The following is a 17,886-nucleotide window of genomic DNA, read 5'->3' as shown; positions in this document are numbered from 1 at the left end:
CCTTCAAAAGCTGGTTAGAATGTGTTTGCTGCAATAATGTGATAGAAGATCCTTTCTTAAGGCTATCCAGAGCTTCCCAAATCAAATTTTCTCAGAGGCTCTTCTCCAATCTTTGCAGCAGTCCCCTCCCTTTTCCCAGGTAGGAAATAATCCCACTCCCCTTTGCATACTCAACAACCAGTCCTGGTCAATAGGGAAGATGAGCGATTGGGTTGGATCTCTTTAGTCCTATGCAGGCCCCCCCAGGCAAACAATGGTATAGCCCCAACCATCCAGAAGGGCTCATGGGACACAGCAGACCAAACCTTTTAACCAAAACCTGAATCAGCCTTAGGCTGTGTGTCCCTCTCTCGGCACTTTCCTGGGATGTGGACCTCTGTGGCCCCCATAGCTGCCAGATCTGGCCAGAGGGCTCAGTGCTGTCCACTCTGAGGGCAGGGGGATGGGCACCAGCAGCTCCAGCTTCAGCTTTTACTCAGGCTTTTCCAGTTGAGTTTCTTTTCCTTTGCCCCCGTCACTCATGGTGTCCAGTCTTCCCCTGGTGTTCTGAACCCTAGAACATTTTGTTCCAGGCCATTTCTGCCTGTCCTCTACTTATTTTTCTGGTAGAGAAATGTGTCTTGCATCTCTCTAATCCTTTGTCCTCCCGAAGTCTTTATATTACTAATTTTTGTCTGTATCCCACAGGTCAAAAATGGTGACCGCAAATTTTTGGGGGGTGAATGAATAAATGCATGAATACAGTCATGCAATATTTATCCAGGACAACTGTTTTCTTGACAATGTGCCAACATTTAAGTCCAACTATAATTTAATAAGTGTGCATGTTTTTCTTTAGATTCCACTCTCACATGCATTTCAGGTTCAAACCATAGATGGTTTCTCTTCTTTCCATTGGACTGCATCTGGAACACACATCTTCAATTCCTCCTGTTCCTCCAGTTTACTTTCTTCTTTTCCTTCATGTGTCATTCCTGAATCAGTCCCAGGTACCCAGACGGTAGTGTCCTTTCACAGTGTCTTGCTATTTACAAAGTGAAAATTGATGTTTGAATCAGTGTTGTCAAAGCGTCTTCCCTCTCACACATTCAATCCGGAAAAGAAATGAAATGGCTGGGTGCAGAAGGGTTAGCAGTGCACGGTGTTGAGTAACTTGGGTGTGTTAACCTCACCAACCCGCACTCCTGTGTTTTCCTCAAGAAAGTCATCTACTTTTTCTTTGTTCTCCAATTAAATGGTATGGCAAGAGAACCAGACTGACGTGAAATGTTCTGCTTAAATGCAATTGGTCAGGGAGTATGACTATTCCATATATCCCATGGAATATCAGAAAATGCAAATCCTGCCTTGGAAATAAAGGATCCTTCTATGATTACATTAACATTCACCCATGGTATCACACAACAGAGAAATGTGCTGGCATCCATGTTGCAAGGGACAGCTAGTTAAAATTCAACGATTATCAAAGTTACTTTTTGTCTAATGTAAGAACTTTTCATTTTTAACCATTAAAAGTTTCTGAATTTTTAAAATATTCCCAACTGTCAGCTGCAATAAGGTAACTCACATCTACAAAGAGAACAAATTCATTCCATCTTGAGGATTCTAAAATAATCCAAATTCATCACGCATCAGCACTTCTGAGTGATTCACAGCATATAATTGCTCAAATAATCTTGCTTAGATTTTGAGCTCATTTTAAATGCCTCACTCACTTTCTTCTAGTGTGTTCTAATTTTTCCCTTCTGAATTGGAAAAAGAATGCAGAAATAGTACCTAAGATCATTATGCAATTTTTCTTTATCATCTGTTCCAGGCCATTTTCATAAACTTCTTAGACACTCGAAAACTACACACAGAAGAGAGTCAAATTTCATTTCAAATAGCAATCTTTCTGCAAACATTTCTCATGGGACTCTTCAATGTAGCATATCTAATTTGGAAGTTGTCATTCAGTCTAAATATTAAGTTTACCTTGTTAGCTTCTTGCAATGAATGACTGTCAATTTTCTTTTTCAGACCCCCTCTCGAGAAGAGCTCCTCACAAAACTGTTGGAGTGTGATATTATTATTTATAACATCACTGAAAACTCATCGCAGGTGGAGGAAGCCATTTGGGCAGTTTCTGGTACGTGGGGTACACTCATACTCACAGGGGCAATATTGGACAGCTTGCTTTGCCTAAAAGTCATCTAATGAATTCTGCATCAAGTAGGGCCATGAAAAAACCAGTCTGAGACTCACCTAAACATGAAATCCATTCCAGTGAATGCCTGTGGTAGGCACTTCCAGAGAATAAAATATTTTTAGTCATCAAAAGGAATGAAAATTAATTTTGAAATTCAACATTGATTCATTCCACAAGCACTGTTGAAAGAGGTACAGCTAACCGTATAGCGGGAGGGGTGATACAAAGACAAATAGGAAAAGGTTTCACCCTCAAGGCCCAGGAAAAGCAAATGTGAGGAACGAATCCAAGAGAGAGGGAGGCATGTTCACAGGAAAGGGATGCATAATGGTAGGACTTTCAGAGGAAAGGACTGATCCCAACTGAAAGGATTGGATTCAACTCAACAAATATTCCATGATAGCAACAGTCAGGGAAGGCTTGTGGAGGAAACTATAGAAAGAAGGCTTGCATTTTGAAAACCGCTTTGGGAAACTTACTGAACCCTAAGGACCTCAGGCACAAGAGAAGATGATGATTCCCCCCGAGGTACATTATGATCCATCTCATTAAGTCAGGACGGAAGGAGAAAGCAAATCAGCTCGTTTGAACCGTCATTCTAAACTAGGACAGCCAAAAAGGATGCAAAGCACTAGACATTCCCATGCCTTCCATATATTGTTCTAGGTGAATTAAATTATTGGGAATTAGCAAACTTTTCTTGTAAAAAGCCAGATAGTACATATTTTGGTTTGTGGACTAACTACTCTGCCTTTCTGTAGCAAGAAAGCAGCCATCGACAACGTGAAAATAACGGGCCACATTCCAATACAACTTTATTTACGAAAACAGGAAGTAATTCACCCACTCCTGAATTAGATCAACAGGGAAGGTATATTTCTGCTTAAACTTAAAGAGATGGAGTGGACTCTCAGGAATGACTGTAGCATATTCTGGGAAATCATAACAGAAAAATACTGTCTGTAGATGTGTGGGATTCCTCAGGAGCTTAGAATGTTTGTAAATTTGTGTCTAATTCCATTCAGTAAGATGCAAATAAAAAACATGAACATCGTGCCATTTTTTTTGGAACTGAGCTTGATTTAAGCTTAACTTCCTGCATTTTGTCCCTTTGCAAAAATTTACTGCCCATGTATACTTACACTGTCTTCTTGCCACCTATAATGTCAGAGCTAATGTTTGCTGAATTTTTATTTTGAGCCTACCTTTGAAAATTGGTTTCCCTATACCATGTATACTTTCCATTGTCTTAAATCTTTAAAAAATATTTTTTTCTAAAATAAAAACAAAACATGTTTTGAAAATTAAGAAAGCACAGTAGAAGGGACTTCCAGGGAGATGGAGGACTAGAAAGATATACAGGACTTTCTTCTCTCCCAGAAAAATAGCTAGGGGCCAGGCAGAAAGGGAAAAAAAATGTTCTAGGGTTTAGTACACTGGGGGAACACTAGACACCACTCAGAAGAGAGAGGGACACGGGGGAAATCTCCATGTTAAGACCGTGAGGAGAAGCTGCAACTGCAGCCGGCATCACCCTTCCCCAGTTTTGTTTTGTTTTTTTTTTCAGTTTTTTTAAGAGGTACCAAGGATTGAACCCAGGACCTTGTACATAGGAAGCAAGTGCTCAACCACTGGGCTGCACTAGCTCCCTGCTTCCCCCATTCTATGAACAGACAATTTTGAATTCTCCGGCCTCAGGCCAGAGGTGGGATGCCGGATCCACCTCCCCAGGAAAGGAGAGAAACGGATGCAGCCAGAGGCTGACTGAGTGTTTGGCCAACAGAGTTGCTCTGGTCTGTCCCATGAGCACTTCCAGGCTGGGTGGGCTCACTCCGCTGTTTACCTTGGGAGCCTGCAAGGGACTAAAGAGCTCCGACCCTCTCAATCACCGTCCATACCGACCAGGACTGGTTATTGAGGACGCAGAGGGGAATGGAATTATTTACTACCCGCGAAAGGGGGCTGCCAGCAATGTGAGAGAACAGCCTATGAGAAAGTTTGAGTAGGGACCCTCTGAATAGCCTCGAGGCAGGATCCTCTGCCACATTGTTGCTGTTCCCATTGCAGCCAGCACCTTCTGACTAGGCTTTGAACTGCTGGGCTGCCACAAAGTGCCATCTCCTGGCAGACCAAGGAAGTGCATGTGAGGAAATTCAAAATAAGTGTCAGAGAGGCTTTTTCCGGCCTTTTACAGCTTCCCTCCCCAATGCCCTTGGTCTATGGCCTAGAGTTGAGCAACTAACAAGGACAACCCTGAGACCTAGAACAAACTGAACCAAGAATCAAAGAACAGTAGTAACATACAACCTCCCACCACTAAATCCTTATTAAAGAGACAAATTGACATCAGAATAAAGTCACCATCCTAATCAGACACCTAGACAACAGCAAAAACTTAGAAGCCATAGGAAGAAACTAGAAGAAATGGCCCAAGCAAAGGAATATATCAAAGCTCCTGATGAGACACAGCATTTGAGACCACTAATCAATGAGATTCATACAAATTTCCAAAAGCAAATTACAACAAGCAAACAACAAGCAAAAACAATGAGCAGACAATAAGCAAAAACAAATAAGCAGGGAGCAGTGTGGCTCAAGCAGTTGACTGCCCTCCTCCCACATTGGAGGTCCCAGGTTCAGTTCCCAGTACCTCCTAAAAAACTAACAAACAAAAAACACACACACAGACAATGAGCAGACAGTGAGCAAAAAACAACAAGCAGGCAATGAGCAAAAACAACGAGGAGATTACTAGCACAAACAACAAGCAAAAACAATGAGCAAAAACAAAGTGCAAACAGATGAGGGAGCCATCTCAGGGGGGAAAACATCAACAAAGAGCTAAAATCAAAGATCTAGGGGAGTGGATGTGGCTCAAGCACTTGGGCACCTGCCTCCCACATGGGAGGCCTCAGGTTTGGTTCCAGATGCCTCCTGAGGTTGTCAAGCAGACAGACAAGGAGACTATTTTTGGGTGGGGTGGGGGCGGGGGATAAAAAAAATAAATTAGTTTTTTGAAAAAAAGATCTAGGTTACAGTAAAGTCACGTACCAAATCCAGGGGACTCTCATCTACCCAACATCCTCCCCCTCTGCCCCCTTCCCCTATTAATAACATTTTATATGTGGATGGTACGTTTGTTACAACTGAGGTACAAATATTGAAACATAGCTACCTGGGAAATGGATGTGCTTCAAGCAACTGGGCCCCTATCTACCATATAGGAGGTTCAGGGTTCAATTCCTGCAGCCTCCTGGTGAAAGGCAAGCTGGCTTACGCAGAGAGCTGGCACAGCAAGATGACCCAACAAAAAGAGACACAGAGGAGAGACAAAAAGAGTTGCAGCAGACCAGGGAGCTGAGGTGGTGCAAGAGATTGAGCCCTTCTTGCCCACTCTGGAAGGTCCCAGGATTGGTTCCCGGCGCCGCCTAAAGAGAAGACAAGCAGACATAGAAGAACACACAGATAGCAGACAGCGAGCTCAAAACAATGAGGGGAAGAGAAAGACATAAATAAATAAATAAATAAATATTAAAAAAGAAAAAAGAAAAAGAAACACACCTACCAACCATGGTAAATGGTTTGCTTTTTGGACTATACACTTTTATAAACTTTGATGCAATTCATCATGGCCTGTATATATCATAGCAAAATCATGTAGAGTATTTCCATCTCCCCCAAAATGCCCCATGTTCCATCTATTCTCTTCCTCCCTTCCCCTTCCCTCGGGACCCATGGCAACCACCAGGCTTTACTCCTTGAAGGCCTAGATTCATAGCTACTTGCAACAACAATGAGGGCTTGATGCACAGGTCTGTTCTCCCCTATTAGGCACTGCCCATGTTCTCGAGAGACTTGCGCCTCTCTTTTTGAGAACATAATTGGCTTCTCAGGATGGGAGTCTGCCACCTTGCCACTCATTATATGGGTCTCCACCCACTGATACAACACACGATGGCAAGATGAACACCCTAGAAGCCTGCCCCAGGTGAGCCCTGGCTCAAATACCCCCTATACAACTCCCTAAACCAGTAACCTTTCCTTGTCATATTACCAAAAGAGCATTCCCAACATTATAGTTTCAACCATGTACCCACCAATCCCCAGTGTTCACCTGCTCCCATCCCCAACCCTCCCCCCAGTTCCATGGACAGTCCAACCCACCCTCCCCACTCCAACCCCCTGACAAACCAGCACCGCCCAACCCAAGAATATCATTACACTACTGTCATGCCCCTCCACTGTACAACTACACACATCCAACGTATCATAGATTTTGCCCATATGGGTGTCGGCTCACAACCTACTTCTCCCTTTCTATTTCCTGTGAATCTATCTTCCAGACTCTCACTCTGTGAGTCTGTTCAATTTGCTTAATTCATATCAATGAGTTCATGTAATATTTGTCCTTCAATGCCTGACTTGCTTCACTCAAGATTCATCCATGTTATCCTGTGTATTAATACTGTATTCCTTCTTACAGCTGAGTAATATTCTTTTGTATGGATGTACCACAATTTGTTTATTCATTCATCTATTGAAGGACATTTGGGTTGACTCCAACTTTTGGGAATAGTCAATAAAGCCACTGTGAACATTAGTGTGCATATATCTATTTGTGTCCCAGTTTTCAATTCTTCTGGGTATATACCCAGCAGTGAAATTGCCAAATTATAGAGCAGTTCTATAGTTAGTTTTCTGAAGAACCATCAAACTGTCCTCTACAGTGGCTGCACCATTCTGCATTCCCACCAGCAGTGGATGAGCGTTCCCATTCCTCCACATCCTCTCTGACATTTGTACTCCTCTGTTTTTTTAATAGCTGCCAGTCTAATGGGTATAAGATAATATCTCATTGTAGTTTTGATTTGCATTTCCCTAATAGCTAGTGATGTTGAGCATCTTTTCATGTGCTTTTTAGCCATTTGTGTTTCTTCTTTGGACAGACGAGGGAGCCATCTTGGGGGGGGAGGGATAAAAAAATTAAATAATTAATTAATTTTTAAAAAGATCTACCTGAACAACTGTAGACCTAGAAAAAGAATAGCAAACCATTCCCAAAGCAAGCATAATGAAAGATACAATAAAGAGTAGAGCAGAAATAAATGAAATTGAGAACAACAACAAAATACAACAGATAAAATCAACAAAACCAAAAACTTGCTCTTTGAAAAGATTGATAAAATTAACAAACCCTTAGCTAGCCTAATGAAGAGAAGAAGAGAAAAGATAGAAATAAACAAAATCAGAAATGAAAGGGGGGAACTTTTGACTGACCCCACAGAAATAAAAAGAATCATAAGAGGATATTATGAGAAACTGTATGCCAACAAACTACACAACCTAGATGAAATGGACAAGTTCCTATAAATGCACAACCTGCACTGATGCTACAAGACATAGAAGAACTTAACAAAGTGGTCACATATAAAGAGATGGAACCTGTCATAAAAAAATCTTCCAACAAGGAAAAGTACAAGACTAGACGCCTTCACAGGTGAAATCTACCAAGCATTTCAAGAAAAATTAACACCAATCCTGTTTAAACTCTTCCAAGATACTGAAGAGGAGGGAAAATTACCCAACACATTTTATGAAGCCAACATCACCCTAATACCAAAGCCAGATAAATATACTACAAGAAAATTACAGACCAATCTCTCTAATGAATATAGATGGAAAAATTCTCAACAAAATGTTTGTAAATTGAGCCTAACAACATATCAAAAGATTATACACCATGACCAAGGGTGATTTATTCCTGGTATGCAAGGGTGGTTCAAAATAAGAAACTCAATTAATGTAATGCACTACATTAACAAATTGACGGAGATAAACCACATGATAGATTCAGAAAAGGCATCTGGACAAAATCCAGCATCCTTTCTTGATTAAAAAAAAAACACTTCAAAAGATAGGAATAGAAGGAAAATTCCTCAATATGATAAAGGGCATATAAGAAAAATCCATGCCAACATCACACTCAATGGGGAAAGGTTGAATGCTTTTCCTCTAAGATCGAGAACAAAACAAGGATGCCTATTGTAACCACTGTTACTCAACATTGTGCTAGAAGTTCTAGCTACATCAATTAGACAAGAAAAAATAAATACATAAAAGGCATCCAAATAGGAAAAGAGGAAGTAAAACTCTCACTGTTTGCAGATGACAAGATCCTATATTTTTAAAAGTGTGAAATGTCTGCAACAAAGCTACATGAGTGAATAAATGATTTGGGCAAAGTGGCAGGATACAAAATCAACATGCAAAAATCAATAATGTTTCTGTACACTAGTGCTGGACAATATGAGGAGGTAATTAGGGGAAAAAATTCATTTACAATAGCAACAAAAAGTCTCAGATACCTAGGAATCAATTTAACCAAAGAAGTACAGGATCTATATGCAGAAAACTAAAAAACAATGTTAAAGAAATCAATGAAGACCTAAACAAATGGAAAGATATTCCAAATTCATGAACTGGAAGACTAAATATCATGAAGATATCAATCCTACCCAAACTGATTTATAGATTCAATGCAATGCCAATCAAAATTCCAACAGCCTATTTATAGAAATAGAAAAGGCAATTACCAAATTTATTTGTGAGGGAAAGTGCACCTGATGAGCCAAAAGCAGTCTATAAAAGAAGAGGAATTTCACTGCCTGACCTTGAAACATATGACAAAGCTACAGTGGTCAAAACAGCATAGTATTGACAGAAAGATAGACACATCAATCAGTTGAATAGAATTGAGAGTCCAGAAATAAATCCTCAGCTCTATAGCCAACTGGTTTTTGACAAACCTACCAAATTCATGTTAACAGGACAAAAGAGTCTCTTCAACAAATGGTGCTGGGAGAACTGGATATCCATAACCAAAAAAAGTATGAGGACCCCTAACTTACCCCCTACACAAGAGTCAATTCAAAATGGATCAAAGACCTAAATATAAATGGGACAACTATAAACCTCCTAGAAGAAAATGTAGGAAAACAACTTCAAGATCTTATGGTAGGGAAGTGGGTGTGGCTCAAGCAGTTGGGTGCCTGCCTACAACATGGGAGGTCCTGGGTTTGGTTCCCAGTGCCTCCTAAAGAAGATAAGCAAGATAGCAAGCTGAGGTGATGGGCCGGTGTGGCAAGCTGACACAATGAGATGATACAATGAAGAGAAGCAACAAGAAAACACAATGCAGGAAACGGACTTTGGCCCAGTGGTTAGGGCGTCCGTCTACCATATGGGAGTCCGCGGTTCAAACCCCGGGCCTCCTTGACCCGTGTGGAGCTGGCCATGCGCAGTGCTGATGCGCGCAAGGAGTGCCGTGCCACGCAAGGGTGTCCCCCGCGTGGGGGAGCCCCACGTGCAAGGAGTGCGCCCGTGAGGAAAGCCGCCCAGCATGAAAAGAAAGAGCAGCCTGCCCAGGAATGGCGCCGCCCACACTTCCCGTGCCTCTGACGACAACAGAAGCGGACAAAGAAACAAGACGCAGCAAATAGACACCAAGAACAGACAACCAGGGGAGGGGGGGAAATTAAATAAATAATAAATAATTAAAAAAAAAAAAAAGAAAACACAATGGCAATAGACAATAAACACAAGCCATTGGGCGCCTCCCTCCCCCATGTGAGTTCCCAGGCTCAGTTCTTGGTGCCTCCTAAAAAGAAGATGAGCACATAATGAAAAGACACAGAGAACAGCCAGCAAGTACAGACAAAGGTGGTAGGGGGAGGTATAAATAAATAAAAAATACATTAAAAAAAAGTTTTTGTAGTAGGTGTTGGTTTCTTGGATCTTACACCCAAAGCACAAGCAACAATAAACAGATAAATGGGACCTCCTCAAAATTAAACACATTTGCACCTCAAAGGACCTTGTCAAAGGGGTGAAAAAGCAGTCGACACATTGGAAGAAAATATTTGGAAATCACATATCCAGTAAGGGTTTAATATACATGATACATAAAAAGATGCTACAACTCAACAATAAAAAGACAAATGACCCAATTAAAAAATGGGAAAAAAAAAATGGAAAAAAAGAAAACCACATGAAAAAGTTCAACATCACTAGCAATTAGGGAAATGCAAATCAGAGTACAATGAGATATTATTTCACACCTATTATTAATAGAATGGCCACTATTTAAAAACTGGAAAACTGCAAGTGTTGGAGAGGATGTGAAGAGATAGGAACACTTACTCACTTTTGGTGAGAATGTAAAATGGTACAGCCACTGTGGAGGACTGTCTTGCATTTCCTAAGGTAGTTGAATATAGATTTGGTTGTGACCCAGCAATACCACTACAAAGTATATACCCAGAAGTGAGAACAGTAACATGAACAGACAACAATATTAATAGTGGCATTATTCACAATTGCCGAAAGTTGGAAACAGCCCAGGTGTCCATCAACCAATGAATGGATAAACAAACTGTGGTATATACACACACAATGGAATATTTTGCAGCTGCGAGAAGAAATGAAGTGAAGCATATGATAACTTGGATGAACCTGGAGGACATTATGTTGAATGAAGGAAGCCAGGCACAAAAGGACAAGTACTGTTTGATTGCCCTACTATGAACTAATATACTGTGTAAAATCATGGAGTTTATAATATGGGTCATCAGAAAATAGGAGTTTAGAGAATGGAAAACTCAAGGTCAACCTGTGCAGAATTAGTAAAAAGTTTGTAAAGCTTTGGAAATGAATAGAAAACTTGAAATCACAACATAGTCCTTGTAACTAGTGCTTCTATTACATGGGTATGACAGTGGTTGAAAGGGAAAGTCTAAGGTCATGCATATTACTAGGAGGAAAACTAAAAAATTTAACATAGAACTGTATAGCAAAGTAAAATCTCTTGTGAAATATGAATATAGGTATTATTGCATATATAGGACTCTTTTTCTTTGAAACTTACCAAATGTTTGTTAATGTTACAGATGTTAATATACGTAAAAAAACCATTATGCTGAGTGAGAGAAATCAGGCACAAAGTACTACATATTGTATGATTCCATTTGTATAAAAGGTAAAGATAAATCAATTTATAGAGATGGAATGTGAGTGGTGGTTATGTAGGACTGGTGAAGGATAGAGGGATTGGGAGGTGACTGCAAGGGGGTGTGGAGTTTTTCTTTTTGGAGTAATGAGATTGTTCTAAAATGTTTTGTGATGGTGAATGCACAGCACTGTGATTATACTAAAAGTCATTGTCTGTACACCTTGGATGGATTGTGTGGTATGTGAATATATCTCAATAAAACTGCTTTTTAAAAAAAAGTGCAGTGAGCTTATAACAACAACAACAAAAAAGCAACAGTTCTCTGCATTTCCATTCTATCCCATCTGTATTCCCCAAAAGTAATCATACTGAACTTAGCTGTTCCTTTAATACATAAAAATGCCTACCTTGATGAACCTTGCCATTGATTGTCCATTTAAAATATTAACCATTGACCTGTTGCTGTGATAGATGCACATTTGTATAACCGTCCCACTACTTCTCAAGGGAATTTATTCATTTCTAAAACTTTGCTACTGCATTTCCTTTCATGAATATTTTAGTTTCCTTTGGCTGCTCAAGCAAATACCATGCCATAGGTTGGTTTAAACAATAGAATTTATTGGCTAACAAACATATATAGAACATTACACCCCCAAACAGGAATATACATTCTTCTCAAGCATTCATGGATCTTTCTCCAGAATGGACCAAATGTTGGCTCACAAAATAGGTCTCAAATTTAAGTAAATTGAAATTACAGAACACACTTTCTCTGATTATAATGAAATGAAGTTGCAAATTAATAACAGATGGAAAAAGGAAAAATTCACAAATACATGGAGATTAAAAATCAAAGACCTAACTTTACACCTGAAAAAAAGAACAGCAAGCTAATCTCAAAGCATGCAGAAAGAAAGAGATAACAAAGAGTAGGGCAGAAATAAATGAAACAGAACAAAAAAACAAATAGAGAGAATCAACAAAAACCAAAAGCTGGTTCTTTGAGAAGATCAATAAAATTGACAAACCCTTTTTGCTAGATCAACAAAGAGAAAAAGAGAGTAAATGCAAACAAATGAAATCAGAAACGAGATGGGGGCCATTATCACTGACACTACAGAAATAAAAAAGATCATAAGAGGATACTATAAACAATGGTACACCCAAACTAGACAATGTAGACAAGATGGACAAATTCCCAGAAACACATGAACAACCAATGCTGACCCTAGAAGGCATAGAAGACCTCAACAAACCAATCACAGGTAAAGAGATCAAAACCTTCCAAAAATGAAAAGCCCAAGACCAAATGGCTTCACAGGTGAAATCTACCAATCATTTAAAGAAGATTCAAAACCAGTCTTGCTCAAATTCTTCCAAATAATTGAACAGAAGTGAACATTATCAAACTCTTTCTATGAAGCCAACATCACCTGAATATCAAAGCCAAAGACACTATGAAAAAAGAAAATTACAGACCAATTTATCTAATATGTATAGTAGGAAAAAGCCTCAACAAAATACTTGCTAATCAAATCCAAAAGCACATTAAAAGAAATATACATCATGATCAAGTGGGTTTGATCCCAGGTATGCAAGGATGGTTCGATGCAAGAAAACCAATCAGTGTGATACATCACTTAATAAATTGAAGAAGAAAAATCAAATCACATGATCATCTCAACTGATTCAGAAAAGGCATTTGACAAAATACCATGTCCTTTCTTGATAAAACACCAAAATTTAATAGAAGAAAACTTTCTCAACATGATAAAGTGCATATATGAAAAACCCACAGCTAACATTGCACTCAAAGGTGAAAGACTGAAAGCTTTCCTGCTGAGATTGGGAACAAGACAAGGATGCCTACTGTTACCACTGGTATTCAATATTGTGCTAGAAGTTCTAGCTAAAGCAATTAGGCAAAGAAAAAGAAATAAAAGGTACCCAAATGGGATAAGAAGGAGAAAACCTCTCACTATTCACTGATGATATGCTCCTATATCTAGAAAATCCCAAAAAATTCCACAACAAAGCTACTAGAGCTAAGAAATGAGTTCAGCAAAGTGACAGGATGCAAGATTAATATGCAAAAATAGCAGTGTCTTCTTTATGCCTCTAATGAGCAATCTGAGGAGGAAATCAGGGGAAAAAATTGCATTTACAATAGTAACTAAAAGAATCAAATATTTAGGAATAAACTTAACCAAGAACATAAAGGACCTGTATTTAGAAAACTACAAAGCATTACTAAAAGAAATCAAATATGACTTAAATAAAAGGAAGAACATTCCATGTTCATGGATTGGAAGACTAAATATCAATAATGTGTCAATTCTACCCAAATTGATTTACAGATTCAATGTGATCCCTGTTGCAGAAATGGAAAAGCCAATTATCACATTTATTTGGAAGGGTAAGCCCCAAATAGCCAAAAGTACCTTTAAAAAGAACAAAGTTGGAGGACTCTCACTTGCTGACTTTAAAGCATGTTACTTAGCTACAGTGGTAAAGACAGCATGGTACTGGCATAAAGATAGACATAGTGACCAATGGAATCGAACTGAGAGTTCAGAAATAGATCCTCACATCTATGGTCAAGTGATTTTTGACAAGGCTGTCAAATCCACCCTGCTGGGTCAGAAACAGTCTATTTAACAAATGGGCTGGAAGAATTGAATATCCATAGCTAAAAGAGAGAAAGAGGACCTTTATCTCACATCTTATAAAAAAATTAAGCTTAAATAATTAAGAAATAAAATTATGTCCTGCAAAAAAATAATAATTAAGAAAACTTTACCTCTCCATTTGGAAAACATTTCAACTGTATTCTATAGTTTTTGATAAAGAGTATTTTTATCTGTAAGGAAAGTCTAATCAGAGACCCATCAGTCTATCATCTGGGGTCATGGGACTGGTGCAGTTGGGGCAAATAAAGGCAAGGACTTTGTCATCTTCCCTGACGCACATTTTCCTATTTGCTTTTCTTACAATGGCTGTGTTTTACTTTGTAATAATGTTTTATTAAATTTTTAACGTTTTAATAAGAAAGGGTTTTCCTATCTTGCCTTTCACAGATATTATGAAAGGAAGGCACAAAAAAAATGGCATAGAAAAAAGGAATAAATTATTAGAAATGAGAGAAAATATTTGCGTATATTGGAGAACTAACTAACTAAGCTGCAAGGCAACCAAGGTGCTTATTTGAGGTCTTAGAACTGCAACGCAGGGAGCACCGATTCAGGTAGCAACCCAAATCATGTCCTGTCTTGGTACTTCCAGGCAAGGGTTTCTAAAGAAGAAGAAAAAGAAAAAGATTGCATAAAGTTGTTTGCGGTAGGTGGATATTTGGGGCACCCCAAATGTCTTTTGGGTTTATAAGAGTTGCTTATCTGGGAAACTGACTTTGCACCAGTGGTTAGGGCGTCGGTTTACCACATGGGAGGCCCGCGGTTCAAGCCCCGGGCCTTCTTGACCCGTGTGGAGCTGGCCCATGCGCAGTGCTCATGCGCGCAAGGAGTGCCGTGCCACACAGGGGTGTCCCCCGCGTAGGGGAGCCCCACGCACAAGGAGTGCACCCATAAGGAGAGCCTCCCAGCGCGAAGGAGGGAGCAGCCTGCCTGAGGAATGGCGCCGCCCACACTTCCCCTGAGGCCGACAACAGAAGTGGACAAAGAAACAAGACGCAGCAAAAAGACACAGAAAACAGACAAACGGGGGAGGGGAGGGGAATTAAATAAATAAAAATAAAATCTTAAAAATAAAAAGTTGCTTATCTTGTGATTTGTTTCCTGTGTCTGGATGGTGTTAGGGTTCTGAGGAATGTCTTTGCTTGAGATTTTTGCCTGCTTTGGCAGTTTGTGTACCTGGCTGAGGTTTGCGTAAGAGTAACCTCCAGAATGATGGCCCAACTCCATTTTAAATCTCTTTGCCATAGTAATTCTATTTTCTTATATTTCTTTTTACACAAATATGGATAAAATGCACGTTTGAAAGTGAACAAGCAGATCATTTCAGATGCATTATAAATGTCATAAATAAAAGAGGTTAAGTCAGTTAAAGGACATCTAAGTGGGCCACGTGTTCACAAAAGAGGCCAGTCTGAAGCAGAAAGTTGTTAAAGGAGTAAAATTAAACTGAAGAGGGAGCTGTGGCTCAAACAGTGGGGTTCCTGCCTCCCACATAGGCGGTCCCTGGCTGGGTTCCCAGTGCCTCCTAAAGAAGAAACAAACAATGAGCAAAAAAACAAAAAAACCACGTGTGCACACACACACAAACCACAAGGAAACAGACAAGGGACCATTGCAGGGGGGAAAAAAATGAAGAGGCAATGGAATAAAAAGAGAAATTAAAATTAATATTTGAATTTGAAATTAATATGTGAACATAGTGTTCTTGGACTTAATTCATCTTAGAATATCAACCCATACATTTAGTAGATTCAGGATATTAGCATTTTATTTTTTGCTGGTAGTTTAAGGAATCACACTTATGAGACTTAAAACCATACCAGGGCAACCTTCATCACTGAGAAGCTCCAAAAGTTTAATTAGACCTCGCTTTATGGTTTAGATTTTTTCTGGAAAAATACGTGTCTCAAAAAACATATTAAGGGAATCACATGCTGAATGCATTTAAGGAAATTCACGGTTTAAAGGTGTGGGGCTGTCCTGTAAAGTAACAAACCCCCTTGTAATTCAAATCCTCGCCCTTTCACCTCCTCTGTTCTGAATTCTGTCGCCACAGATAATTTGCAATCAAGCACCCCCGCCTTACCAGAGCCTCCACTCACGGCCCCCAGCCCCCAGCCACTATCCTCCCAACCAAGGGGAGTGGGAAGGTGGGCGCTCCCCAACTTCCTTCCTCCCACATCTGCAGCTGAATAGGGGGCCTGGTGCGAAATCTTGAGAGGGCCAACGCGGTGGCCTTGCCTTCTGATCTGGGACCTCTCCAGCCATCCCCCAGCCAGGAGGGGTCCTCCTGCTCGCTGCCCCGGGCAGCCCGCAGCGGGACGTGGTGGGGGCGCACCGGCCGCGCAACTTGGGTTTGATTCTCTGCACTGCTGGGGCGAACTGCCTCGGTTCCCTCCTGGGTAAAAGAGAAAACGGTAGCACTCACTCCAGAGCGGTGAGAATTGGATAAACCCCAGATAATACCAGGTCAGGTCCAAAGATTGAAAGTGAAGGTCACCAAAATGTAACCCCTAGGCAGAGGGAGTAAGAGCCAACCAATAGGATAAGAGTTCCTGAGCCAACCAATTGGATAAGAGGTTTTCAACCAATAGGATCCATTGCCCTAATAATAATCAGCCAATCAATGCCTCCCAGTTAGCATACCTCATTAACATAAAACGCTAGTCTCCAAACCCTAACTAATGATCTCTCGTGGACCCAGTGATTGACCAATCAGAGCATGGCAACTTGAGGCTCCACCCCTAGGGCAGCGACCCAGTGAACCTATATCTAGCGCAGGCCCAAGAGAAAGCACAGCCACAGGCCAGGGTCGTAACTAGCAGGAAGCAAAGCTTGGAGCTGGGGGAGAATGCTGGAGAGCAGTGAGGGGGCAGCGCTGGGGTGGGATAGCTGCAGGCGATAAAGCCACCTGGTGCTAGATTACTCCCGGAAAGACTACCTTCAAGCCCCATGCCACCTAGCAGTATACTGGGTTTGGAAAACAAGTTCTGCATGTATCCAAATAACTGCTCTACTTTTTGGCCCTACAGCACTGAATGAAGAAGTAAGCCATTTTGAAAAACGAAAGATATTTATTTTACTATCCACGGTAATGACCTGGGCGCGATCCAAACCCCTGGATCCTGTGAGTAGCACATTCATTTTTCCTTCGGGCAACATTTCACACTTAATGCCTTGTAATCTGTCTGCCAAGGGAACTTTTTATAGTGGGTTGTACATTCTCACACTGCAGGGTGCTAGCCTATAATGTGCACTCCACAGAGGTCATTGACCCTAAGCACCATCAATTCTAAGGGGCTCCATTGCCTGATATGCCATTAAAAGAAAGAAAAAAAAATGCTGCCTATTAATCTCTAACAGTTGTGTAGAAGGCAAATCAGAGTCATTTGCAGATGACACCGTTTTCTTTGGGACACCAGAGTTTTGCTGCAGCAAAGGAAGCTTTCAAGAATGGAGATAGCTTTGGGGTTCTAGGGATGATAAAGGATTTTTATAGACATGAGGAGGAAGTTAGTTTGACTCCTATTGAGTAGGCAAGGGTTTGGCCATCTTATAGGGGTGGGGTTACAACAGGTGGGCTTATTTTATATCAGGTCAAACATAATGAACTAGAAGCTTGATGGATGTCAGCTGCTTTGGTGGGGATTTCAAATTTCAAAAGATAAAGAGGAAACTCAAGAAGGCATGGGTTTTTTGGCTCTGGCTCTAAAGGGTCCCCAGAGTGTGCTTTATACAATTTTATCAAATGCTTTGTTATCACTTCGAATTGTTATTTTAAACATATTGAAAGCTGTGTTTTAGACTTATTTAGAGCTATGTTTTTGTCATATACATTCTTGTACATATATTAAAAAGAAAATAGAAGCAGAATACAGAGATTATAGTTTTCCCAAAACACCTTCATATTTGGAGTCTGACTTCTTTGAGTCACACCATTCTTTTGACACACAATAGCTCAGCATTAAACCTGAATTGTGTCCTTTACTTGTAAGTAC

General features: G+C 40.3%; 1 protein-coding gene across 1 annotated transcript in view; it reads left to right on the top strand.

The window, feature by feature from the left end:
* Window positions 1–17,886, top strand: part of AK7 (adenylate kinase 7) — a 133,519-nt gene that overhangs the window by 15,550 nt on the left and 100,083 nt on the right. The window contains exons 3-4 of the mRNA XM_058291966.2: window positions 2,020–2,128; window positions 16,921–17,015. Coding sequence (XP_058147949.1) covers window positions 2,020–2,128; window positions 16,921–17,015 — 204 coding nt within the window. The remainder of the gene's footprint in view (window positions 1–2,019; window positions 2,129–16,920; window positions 17,016–17,886) is intronic.

The sequence above is a fragment of the Dasypus novemcinctus genome, chromosome 3, assembly GCF_030445035.2.
Source record: "Dasypus novemcinctus isolate mDasNov1 chromosome 3, mDasNov1.1.hap2, whole genome shotgun sequence".
NCBI classification, from domain to species: domain Eukaryota; kingdom Metazoa; phylum Chordata; class Mammalia; order Cingulata; family Dasypodidae; genus Dasypus; species Dasypus novemcinctus.
Note: the sequence above shows the minus strand (reverse complement) of the source record. Positions and strands in the feature narration are given on the sequence as shown.